The sequence below is a fragment of the Centropristis striata genome, chromosome 2 (assembly GCF_030273125.1).
Source record: "Centropristis striata isolate RG_2023a ecotype Rhode Island chromosome 2, C.striata_1.0, whole genome shotgun sequence".
Taxonomy (NCBI): domain Eukaryota; kingdom Metazoa; phylum Chordata; class Actinopteri; order Perciformes; family Serranidae; genus Centropristis; species Centropristis striata.
In genome coordinates this window covers 21,931,588-21,944,287 of record NC_081518.1, presented here as the reverse complement: position 1 = coordinate 21,944,287, position 12,700 = coordinate 21,931,588, and the positions used below count along the sequence as shown (strand labels likewise).

Below are 12,700 nucleotides of genomic sequence, written 5' to 3'. Positions count from 1 at the left end.
CGCGAACCTTCAGGGGCCGTCAAGGGGAACTTGAAGGGTTAAACCTCTGAAGTCCAGGAGATTTTGGTTCAAATTTGTCAACTTCCTATGCATTCATTTCTGTCTCTGTTTAGCATCTTTCAGTCTGCCCCTTCATCACATGCATGGCTCCTTTTTCTCCACACAAACATGGAGTCTGTGGCCTAGAGATTAGGAATCGAGCTTGTAACTGAAGAGTAGCCGGTTCGAATCCTGGTACTAACAGGTCTAGGACTGAACTGCCCTTGAGCAAGCTCCACAGGCGCAGTAATGTGCTGCACACTGCTCCTTGCATGATGTGTTCATGTGTGTGTAAAAAAGGATGGGTTAAATGCAAAGGTTGAATTTCCCCACTGTGGGATTAATAAAATAATCTTCTTCTATCAAGCAGATTTTTCATTTTATTTCAATTAACAAAGTATAGCTGCCAGGAACCGAAAATACAAGCAAAAGACAAAGGTGTCTATGGAAATGTATCATTTAAATGTTTTTTTTGTTTTTTTTACCATTTATACACACAAAACCAGCAGAAAAATAATAAATAATAAAACTGCAAAACAGTCTATTTGCATGTAAAATAAAAAATAGTAATAGATTTCATTGTACAAAGAAAATTTACATTTTTAAATGGTCTAGAAACATAAATGGCACACTGTGAACGCTCCTATGATTGCACTTTCAACTGGCTTTCTCAGCTTGTCTACATATCATATATAAATAAAGTTATTACTGTAAATAAAACATGTGTATTTTCAATAAATAGATGGACTCCAGAGGGTTAACAGTAAAATGTGAAACTGTTTAAAGACAATCAGGAGTTAAGGTTCTGCTTCAAAACATAATAAAACAGAAACTACAAATAGAATAAACTTTTAAACTTTAAACTTTTTTTTTTTTAACTTTCAGCCATGAAGCTTCCCGGTTGATTATTTACATTAAAACTGTTTGTTGTTTTTCCAATCAAATTATTATTTTTTTAAATAACAGTTTAATATGCAAACAAGAAAGGATCATAATTATGTAATATAATCTGAAAAAATGTTGATAAACCAGTTCCAAATTTCTTGTTTAATCTTTTTAAGAATTTTTTGATATTTCTCTTTATCACTCCATATGTCAGGAATTACTATCATCCGACATAAAGGTGCATCTCAATAAATCAGAATATCATAGAAAAGTTTATTTATATCAGTAATTACATTTTTTAAAAGTGGAAATGACACATTATATAGATCCATTACACACAGAATGAAACATTTCATGTCTTAATTTATTTAATTTCTTCTAATTATAATGAGTATGGCTTACATTTAATGAAGACCTAATTCAGTGTCTCAAAAAAATAATATTACAAAAGACCAATTTTAAAAAGTATGTTTAATATGGAAATGTGTTTATCTATATGACTCAATACTTGGTTGGGGCTATTTGACTTGAACTGGAAATGGACTTTTCCATCATATTCTAATGTATTGAGATGCACCTGTAAAATAATCTATTGTTGTCATGTTTTTTGGCAATAAAATGTTGTATAAATTATGTTGTTAATAAAATATGAACAGAGCACTCTGCAAAAACCTTCAGAGTTTAGTTTGGAGTGAAACTGGAAAGTGCTACTGAAGTGCAGATTTCTGGCTCAAAGAATGAGGGAAAAACTAATTTGACAAAATGACCTTTGACCCTGTAAAATTCCAGACATTTTGCAACACCACAAGTAATTAAACTAATAGATATCACCATAAAATGTCCCCGGCTCATTACATATATTATGTTACTGGTCGACCGCCTCAATATCAGTTAGTTTGTTTGTGTTATTGTGTGGCGTAAAAGCTTAAATTCAGAGTTAAAAACAAACAAGCAGATATAACACCATCAAAATAATAAATAAACATCACCATGAAACTTCCCCAGTTGGTTACCTACATCAAGACTTTTTCTACATTTTTCTGAAATGTTTTATATGCAAATGAGGCATTATTTTATTAAATTATTTTGTTTAATCTTGTTGACATATTACAGTGAATGATTTTTACAGAGAGGATTTGGGATTTATCCCTTTATCTCTCTAACCATTAGAAAATACTGTCAAGGGCCATTAAAAGACCAATTTTCACCATGTTTTTAGCAATAAAACGTTCTATAAATCAGGCAAAGCTCTCTGTAGAATAGAGTTTAATGTTAAAATGAAACTGGACAGTTTACTGTATGTGAGTGCTGCTGAATTTCTGTCTCAGAGAATGAGAAAAAAAACTTTTTTGACAAAATGACCTTCGACCCTGTAAAATTCCATATATTTTGTAAGACACTTCACTGTAAAAAAAAAAAGAAAAACTGTTGTTTTTACGGTAAAAAACCGACAGCTATGGTTGCCACAACTTTAATGTAATAAATACGGTACAACTTTTCTTAATATTACGGTAAAAAGATATTGGCACTGTTGATTTCACGTTTAAGATTGACATTTTATTCCTTTTTTTTTACTGTATAAATAAAAACGTTTTTCCATCAAAAGAAACACTGTTTTGCCATATAACTGACAAGGAAATAACCCTAACCCTAACCCTTTATAAATGCAGCATAAATAAAAGATTTTACCATTAAATATTACAGTATATTTTTGTTATAGATATGGTGTATGGTGTTTACAGTGGAGTAATGCATTTTTCAAAAAACAAAACTGTAAAAAATACTGTTTTGGCTGATATATACATTTACGTTGTTTCATTGTTACTGAAACTGAATCTTTTACAGTCATTTACTGTTGTGGTTTAGCAGTTTTTCACCGTAAAATCTACAGACATTTCTTACAGTGTACAGATAAATAGAAATTTAAACTAATCTATATCGAGCGCCTCAATATCAGTTAGTTTGTTTGTGTTCTTGTGTGACTTTAGTGTTTTAAAGAGGATTCACAAGAGCGTAAAAGCTTCAGTTCCATGCTAGAATAGAGTTAAAAACAAAGAAATAGATGTAACACCATCAACAAAGTCAATAAACATCACCATATAACTTTTTCTGAAATGTTATGTTTTGATATGCAAATGAGGCATTATTTTATTAAATATTTATTAATTTGCAAACATTTCCAGAGCAGAAACCTGAACAATGGATAAACCAGATTTAAAACTCTTGTTTCATCTTGTTGCCATATTACAGTCAAAGGTTTTTACAAAGGGAATTTTGGGTTTATCCTTTTATCTCTCTCAGTCATAAAAATATCAACTTTTGCCATGTTTTAAGCAATAAAATGTTCTATAAATCAGGTTATTAATAACATATGAGCAAATCCCTCTTTTCAAACCTTCAGAATATAGACATTAATAAATCTGGAGAGTTTAATATATGTAAGTGCTGCTGAACTGCAGATTTCTGGCAGATTTCTAGTTTTTGCAACACTACAGGTAAATAAACATCAGACATCACCAAGAAACTTTACCGGTTGACTGCCTCAATGTCAGTTAGTTTGTTTGTGTTACTGTGTGACTTCAGTCCCAAAAAAGCCCCAAAATATATATATATAAAACAATATAAAGATGTGTTTCTTTTCCCGCTAAGACATGTCAGACATCTGTTGTGAAAAAGGTCTGTAATGACGCTGTTTTCACATTTAAAGACACTCGAATGGCTCTCCCCCCCCCCCCTTCTCTCTCTCTCACACACACACACACACACACACACACACATGAAAATCTATATAAGGACGTACTGACTGTGTAAAACAGACAAGTGTTGTCTTGCTCTCTGTCCTGTGGGACCAGCATCATCAACACCTTTACTCACAGTATTTAGTTATTGACAGTATTAATAAACTGTTAGAGCTTCACCAGGTTTAGTTATTGACAGTATTAATAAACTGTTAGAGCTCCACCAGGTTTAGTTATTGACAGTATTAATAAACTGTTAGAGCTCCACCAGGTTTAGTTATTGACAGTATTAATAAACTGTGAGAGCTCCACCAGGACGCACAACACAGAGACAAAGTTCTCATTAATGCTCGTTAGATAATCAGCAGCTTCATCGTCAGACCTACACTCTGTTGTGTCTGTGATTCAGCTTATTACAGCCATTTACCCTTTCACTCACTCATTCATTCAGTATCTTGAACCATTTATCTGAACACATTTCCACATAATAATATTATATTATCCCTCTTATTAAGATAATCTGAAACAGTTTGACATTAAAAAGTCACTCCAGTAGGTTTTACTCTGAAGCCAGACTGACTCACATTAGAGAGTCCTCATCACCTGGATCTACCGAGGAGCTGCAGGTCTACAGGGCTCACATGTTCTATAAAACCACAGTAAGTGTGTGTTTATAGTCTTAGATCACAGAACAGTTTTACAGTTTGACTTCAGAGTTACCTGATCAGTTCACCTGTGTGTAATCTTCCTGTATTGGGGGTTAATGGGTTAATAAAGGTTAAAAGTTTCTTTACATTTATTTGGACTTTTATCATTTTACATTGCGCTCATTCTTTATATTGTGAATATTTGCACTTCCTTTATATATATTGTTGCACATTTATGGACAAAACTGTACTGCCCCTTCATTTTAATAACAGATATATTGTGCATATTTTGTAGCATTTTTTCTTTTCTTTATTTTCTGTTATTATGTTTATTGCTATGCAAGGCAAACAACTTGTATGTGAAACCTACTTGGCAATAAACCTGAATCAGATTCTGATCTAAAGCTTCATACATTTGACTATGAAACTGAATCCTTTCATTTTCTACCGTGGTATACAACTGCGTTTATTGGCTTAACTCATTAAAAAACAGTGTTTTTAGTTTAATTTTATGTGGATAATTAATAGATTTATTGTAACACATGATGTTGTTTTAATTCGTTTTTGAGCGGTTTTAAGTGGAGACGGGAATGCCGTTACATGAACACAATTATTCTTTGTATGACAAGTTTTCTAAAATTGTTTGTTTCAATAAGCAAATGAGCAATTTGCATTCTAATGCATAACGCTAGCATAACGCTAACCTTAAATAAAAATGAATAAATAAACCTTTGGTGAATTTAGGAGAAATCTACACACACAGACAAAATGAAGTAAAACAAACATCTACATTTCTATTTTGTATGTTTGGCTTCCACTTATCTGACAGAAGACATGTTATGGAGTTTAAATTATTACATAAAAAAAAGCCCAAAACCTCAAAATTGACCATTGCATAAAAAACAATATTTTGCCTATGTATTTCACCTTATGGGGTTTATGAAGAGTAAAACCTATTAAATTGACCTAAATAGCATTAAAGACGTTATTTAATATACCTGACAGAATACCACGTGACCAGGTAGCTACTGTGTTTGATGAGGACTTTTAAATATCTCCTGATGTAATGCAGTTGTCATATTTGTCATTTATTTAAGCCTATACCGAAGCCGTGGTGAGTTTCTCCATGTATTCTGACTGTAAGTACACTAAAAAGATGACACTGGCTCAACTTAAAAAAAATTGTTGTAACAATTTGCATTTATCTTTTTAAGTAATTCCAACTAAGACATTACTGAGTATTTCCTATGAGACTTTTATAACTGGACAAACTCAATTAGTCTAGTACAACCAACATGATTTGTTTTGTCCTCTACAAGCTTCATTATGTTGAACAAACTCAATTTTTATATCAAACTTTTAGTGTTAATAAGTGGTCAAATTACTCTATTTAAGTTACTATAACTCCTTTATTTTACTTTCTTTCTACTCAGCAAAGTCCATGCAAATTGTTATCTCAATTTTATTGAGTATAAGTAACTTATTTCACTTAAGTCAGACATATTGTAATACAATATTAAGTTTCATTACCTTAACACTTTTCCTTGTTAAGTGAGGGCAGAAAATGCTTCCAATATCCAAAATCAATATATTTCTGAGTTAAGACATCTTTCTTCATTTTTAATTTTGATCATCTTCTTGAAATAAGTTATCAACTTAACCCATAATAGCCCATGGTGACACCCGTGTAACAAACAATTTAAATCTTCTATAATCTCCCATATTCAGCTTTATGCTTCACCTTAACTCATTAAATCCCAAAGCGACATCTACTCAACACCCTGGTGTGGTGGTCATGTGACTGTGACTGGAAACAGAAATGTGAAAAAGTAGCTAATTTCAAAAAGCTTATTTTTTGTGACGAGGCTAAACCCATTTAACAATTCTAATCAGTTAACATGGTGTCCTGTATTACATTTAACTTGTGACCGTTTTTCCTGAACAAATTAAAGTCACAATTTTGACATATGTTATGGAGATGCAAACAAAAAGGCAAACGGTTATTTGTTTTTATTTAATATTGATTTATTATTGTTTTGTTACTTAAAAACAAATCTGAAAAATAATTTGTCAAACAGCACTATTAATGTCACAATTTTGATAAATGTTGTGGAGATGCAAAGAAAAAGGCAAATTTGTGTTTCTGTAAGCAGAAAATGTGTCTAGTTTTATTTTAAAATAAGAAATATCATAAACATAAATACCATAAATGCCCAATGTGACACGTGTGACATCACAGATCTTTGTCATTTAGGGGTAGAACATCATAAATGTGTTCGATGTGTTCCACTTGGTCTGTGGTATATCCCCCAAAAAATGTTTCCTTTAAGGATAACTGGGTCTGGGTTCTTATGGGTTAATAAAACAATGGACATGTAACAAATTGTATTTTTTATGCTGAAAAAGCTCCTGAATCTTGTCGTTGGGTTTCTGCACCCTGACATCTCCGCCTGCAGCCCGGACTCTGCAGGTCCCTCCTGCAGTGGCCTCTCGGGCGGGGCTCCCGAGTCCCTATAAGAGAGCAGCAGGTCCGGTCTGTGGAGGGAGAATCTCCTGTGGACCCGCTGACACCCTCTACTCCTCCAGTCCTGATCCGCCGCCTCCTGCCGGGACCTCCGCCCCCCTGTACCGGGACCAGCACCATGGATAGCTCCGGGATGCTCCGCGGGCTGCTGTTCGTTGGCCTGCTGTCCGTCACCTGTCACGGCCAGGCGTCACAGGAAGTCTCCGCAGAGGACTTTGGAGCGGACAAACCCGAGCCGGCCGCGGACAGAGACCTGGTCAGTATCTGAGGGCTGCACACCTTAGTTTATGGGGGGGGGGTCAGGAGATTATGATGCATGATGATAGTGGTCACGTTTCCTGAACTTTTGCAGAATAAACAACCTGTTAACCCTTTATAGGGCTCTCCTGGAAATTCAAAATGTCAACCCTGAAGTGTTTTTGGAGGATATTACAAGACTTTTTGCAAAATGTTTAATTTTATATTGCAAATTGAGGTCAATTGAGTCACTACTATTATTATTATTATTATATTTATTATAGTCTCTTTCCCACAGCAACCCTAAATGGACAATAACACTTTTGCATCCATCACCACTTTATCTTTTACCTTTAAACTATTTATTCTCTTTTTAGACTACATGCGTAATGTCTGAATGTCTTTTTTAAAGCACCTCATATACGATAAGCACACGTAAATTTAGTTGTATACTTTTTTAATACAATGACAATAAAGGAAATCTTGAACCTTGTATGATTTACTGATTGGTCAGATTCAACAGTGTCACTATCTGTGATGTAGAAATCCATGTGGTTCTATGAGCTCACGGAGAGAGAGGAGACCTGTTATAGATGTCCGCTCATGTTACCAAATATGGGTCTTTGCCTAATAAAGGGTTAAGGATTGCAGTCAGAATCTAGATGTATTTAACTGTGTTGTGGTTTGATCCCCCTCTGTGTTCTGTGTTTGTATGCAGGCCACACTTTTAAACATGTATTATTTATTCAGGAAACACGTATTTTTTTTGATTTGCAGAAATCACTTTTAAAAATCTTTATTAGAAAAACATTGTATTAGATGCACAACAAACTTTTGCATGTAAAGTAATTTGATTTAGTTTTTTGAGTTTTTTAAAAAATATTCTTTACTGTTACTGTCATGATTGTTAAAGGGAGTCCTGAGATTTTTATTCACCTCACCTTCATGCTGCATCCAGCCCCTGCTCAGACAAACAGAGCAACGGGCCTCGTGCATGAACCAAAAACTCTCCATATTTTCTCCTATTTTGAACATTCTCTGAGGCATAAAAGTAGTCCTTGAAACACTGAAACAGTTGGGACGTTGTCTACAATGTAAATGAAACAGAATGCAGTTCTTGCAATTTAATGTTCTAAATAATTATTTTTGTTCTGTAAATACACTCTCTAAATTCTTAATTGGACGCATCTTGTTGATATTAAAGTTTTACACAGCATCCCAGTGTTTTTGGAATTGGGTTTGTAGGAGTCATGTGCAGGATTTCATTATATGGATTGTGTATTTCATGACTTTGAAGCTATTTTGATTAGAAATCTTGTTTAAAAATTATGAAGCAAGAGAATGTTAAGATAAGTATGCTTTTCTTGCACAAGGGAATATTTTATCTTCGCCTGGAAGAGTTTCCAAATATATCAATTAAATATATCAGGTTGAATTTTGGGAAAATGTTTGTTAAATAATGCATAAGAAAGTAGACAGAGTAGGCTTTGTTTCTCAGTGCTACAGTCTGTTGCATTACACAAAAAAATAATCAGAAAGACAACATCTTAGAAAACTGTAAGAATAAAGCGCAGAAGTGCTTTTAAAGTGAGTGTACATTGCTTAATTGCACTAAGATGTAGTACTGAGTTCAGCAGCTTGATGGAGGCTGAAACGAACGACCACTTTAAGAAATTAGAATATTTCCATCTGATTGCACAGCTGTAAAAAAAAACAAACAAAAAAAACAAACACAGCATATTAGGTTCAAAAGCTCCGTATAGCTTTGATAAAGACTTACAGATACAGAATATATGTGATACTGTCAAAAATATTGAATAGCCCTAACTGAGAGGGAATATTTAAGAGGTTAATATAGACATTAGCATGCTGTAGTTTGACACTTTAACTAAATGTTTTTATGATTTGTTTGTGGGCAGATTGAAGCTCTGGAGGCTCTGCTGGGCAGGATGCACAACAGGGTTTCCTCCACTGAGAAAAGAGGAAGCATCCCACTGGTAAGTTCACTTTATTCATGCAGTGCAGCTGTAAATGCACTTCTGCGTTTCCTGTCATGAAAAGCTTCATGTAGAGTATAATTTAGTTTATGTCATTCCTGTATGTTCCATGCATCACTCTGCTGCTGTTTAATTAAACCAGTTAGCAAAAGATACCTGCCAGTAATTAAAAGATAACAAGAAAATGCCAACACCAGTCTTTCACTGGGTGCAATTACAGACTAATCAAGATCACTGCACAGCTGCAATTAGCTGAAGTGAAAAGCTGCAGAAACCTTTCAATCCTCCTGAATAAGACAGAAGCAGCTAATGAACAGGATTTAATTATTCCACTGGAAAACGCTGGAAGGATTAACATCTCACCCTCATTCTGTGGTGTCAAATAAATCACAAGAATTAGCAGAAAATGGGAAGAATCAATCAAAGGGAAGTAATTCATTTAAATGCCTAAGCTTGTAGCTGCTCCATATATATTATTTATAATAATAAAGCCTTTTTACAAGCTCATAGCAAAGTATCTTAACATATGTCTGTGTCTCTGCTGTCAGTGTGGGATGGGCGACCGCTGTGCCATGAAGTTCGGGCCTCGCATCGGGAAGCTGTGTGACTGCGGCAGAGGAGCAAACTGCAACTCATACCTGCTCAAGTGCATCTGAAGCTATGAGGACTTTTTCTTTATTCCCACAAACACAGCCTCGTTTCTGCAGGACCAAACATCCTTTAACAACCTCCGCAGGCTTCCATAAACTGACTGACTCTCTTGTTACTGTCGGCCTCTAATATCATAATTTATATCCGTTATGCATCGGTGTTGTTCTGGCAGCTGCTGCCTGAAGATAAGCATGGATTTTGTATTGCTGACAGTCCTGATAATGTACTGTAGCATGTAAATGTTCAATAAACATATTTATCAACATGTCTTTTTGTTATTTTATTTACTCAAAGTTTACTTATAGTTAGGTTGAATAGTGCAGTCCATTTAAGGGATGAAACATGATAATACCATGCATGTTTTGCAGCTGTAAATGCACATTAATTAATCCCTTAACACACATTTTAAGTTAATACTGGGATGCTATAACTTGTATTCCTTGTTGGGGCTTTGGTCTTGTTCTTGCAGAGATCAAATATAATAAACAAACAAACAAAAATCTCTTTAATATGAGAAAATGAGCTGGTTTTAAGCTGCCAAAAGTTCGTTTCAAACATTATTTGGCAGTTTTATCAACAATATTGAACTTATTTAAAGATAAATAAGATTTTAACGATTTTTACATTGGAAATGGGACATAACATCATGCACACTTTGACTTTCTGCACTCTCACATTTGACACGTTTTGCAAGGGTCGTTTGCATGACTTTTGTGTTTGCACAGCGCCCACGACATGAGGTGTGCTCAGCTGGAAGGACAGTTCTGTGCAAATAAGTCTGTCAGTGCTCCTGCACTCATCTATCATACAGAAATAATCATCTTTCTTATTCACACAAAGTCAGCTGGTCTCTATTGACTGTGAAGTCCGATGACTGTAGCATCAATGGAAGAGTAAATATGCTTTGACAAAATAAGAAAAAAAAAAGACTGGGTCATTGTCCCAAAATCAATATGAAGATTTTGAAAAACAAACAATATGCCATGTGTCACGTCAGCCTGAAGTAACAAGCTGCAAAGCGAATGGGATGTGAGATGATCAATTATGTAAAGCACAGTTTTTGAATTATTCTTACCAGTAGGTTTTTAGGGGCAGTGAACTTCTCTGAGCTTGTATTTCACAGTTTTCTTGCTGTGGTACTTAGAGGATGAGGTATTGACACTCAGAGTTAGAAATTATTTAATTAAATTATAAACTGAGGCTTTGACTGTGTCCCTGTTTCTATCACACCTACCAGCTAGTGCATGAATTTAGAATGGTGAACAGATAGTTTATCCACCATATTTAGTATCATTTGTCAAGAATTACTTGACACCCTGCGGCCAATCACAATTGATCATGTTGTTACAGTAATTATAATCAGAGTCATGTCTGTGTTCACCTAATGAAGAAGTTCAATATTCTCTGTCTTTTCACTCCATTTTGGGTCTCTTCCAACTTCAGAGAAATGTATGTTTCTTTAGCTGCTAGATGTTCCGCTCTCTGAATGTCTCTGTCTGCTGTTTGCTACAGTATCAGAGCTTGTTTGCTGCCTGTAACAGCTGGAAATGAGGTAAAGACCGAACCAGACAGCAAAAAATAAATAAAGTGCTCCAAACTGACATATCAGGTCGGTTTGTTTTGCTCTTGCTAGTTGAAACTCCTGCTGGTTCCTAACTGATTGAGATGGAGCCAAGTGAAAGATGCTAATAAAGTCAGATGTAACACAGTGTGAATTTACTTTTCAAAAGTCAAAATGTACAAACAAACAAACCCTTCAGCGTGAGAGCTAAACATTTCTGAGGCCACAGTGTTGCATAAAAATATTTTGCACTTAAGAAAACCCTGTTGATATTATTTTAGACACTGACCTTTCTTCAAGTTTTACACTGAAAGCGTGTGCACCCCACTGCTGCACACATTAAACCTGAAAAAGCTTTTTAATAGTACAGTTCATTCACAGTGTTTTCTTTCTGCACTTCGCCACAAACTGTGACAAATGAAAGCAAAGCATCCAGCTGTGACCAAAGCCGCGCTTATTCCAAATAATTAAAAAATGCTGAGCAGATCCGGCTCGCCGACACATGTGGCCTGCAGCCAGCAGATACGTGCTTTATATTTGTCCCAGGAAGTCTTAATCCATAGGACCATAAAAGACTAGAGAGCTCATTTAAAGGTTCTTTGGCTCCTTTTGGCTTTGGGGACAAGATAGGAGACAAACAGCAGTGTAATGTTTCCCTCGTTCACTGCCGGAAGCAATTTAGCCTGTAATAAAAACAAGTCAATAGTGAATGAAAAATGTCTTCATTGTCGGATTCTGCTTTGCTCAAGCTTTTTTTTGTTCTTGCCTGTTGTAGAAAAGAAGAGACAGTGTGGTCTCATATGCAATAAGTCATCATATTCTAATCTTCCTGTCCTAATAACATTATATAAGAGTCTCAGTGTGCTCATATAAAATAAATGACAGTATTTCTATCTAATTATATGTATTTATGTGTTGTATTCACATTTATATACTACAGGTGCAATGATTTGTTGCACTTCTTATAGACAGCCAGCGTGACTTATGACTAATCATTTGTAATATATAAAATATATTTTACAATAAATATAATAACAGGCCAAATATAAACTGTATAAATAAACACTCTAAACAATTTATTATAAAAACTATATTTCATAATAGAATTAATAAGAATGATAGGGAATAATAAAGAAAGAAAATATAATGTATTTATGCCTAGTTAGCCTATCACTGATATTTCCAGTTAAAGTTAATGCTATTTTTTTTATTTACCTATGTCAGTGTCAACAGACTGAAGATGCTGTCGGACTTCACTGAGGACCCAGTTCACTGAGGAGTGATGTTTAAAAACTGTGAAACATCATCATAAATATGCTGAATAGCAGAAAAAAAAATTCTCCTCATATTTTCTGAAGTTATTAGGCTATTGTTCTGGAAGCTTTAGCAGGCTGAATGTGTTAATGATTGCTGTATTAAAA

General features: G+C 34.6%; 1 protein-coding gene across 1 annotated transcript; it reads left to right on the top strand.

The window, feature by feature from the left end:
• The first annotated feature begins 6,559 nt into the window (after positions 1-6,559).
• Positions 6,560-9,975, top strand: cartl (cocaine- and amphetamine-regulated transcript-like). Its single transcript, XM_059356909.1, has 3 exons — positions 6,560-7,089; positions 8,990-9,067; positions 9,616-9,975. Exons 1-3 carry the CDS (start codon positions 6,952-6,954, stop codon positions 9,721-9,723), a joined length of 324 nt encoding a protein of 107 aa, XP_059212892.1. The 5' UTR covers positions 6,560-6,951; the 3' UTR covers positions 9,724-9,975.
• The last annotated feature ends 2,725 nt before the right edge of the window (positions 9,976-12,700 follow it).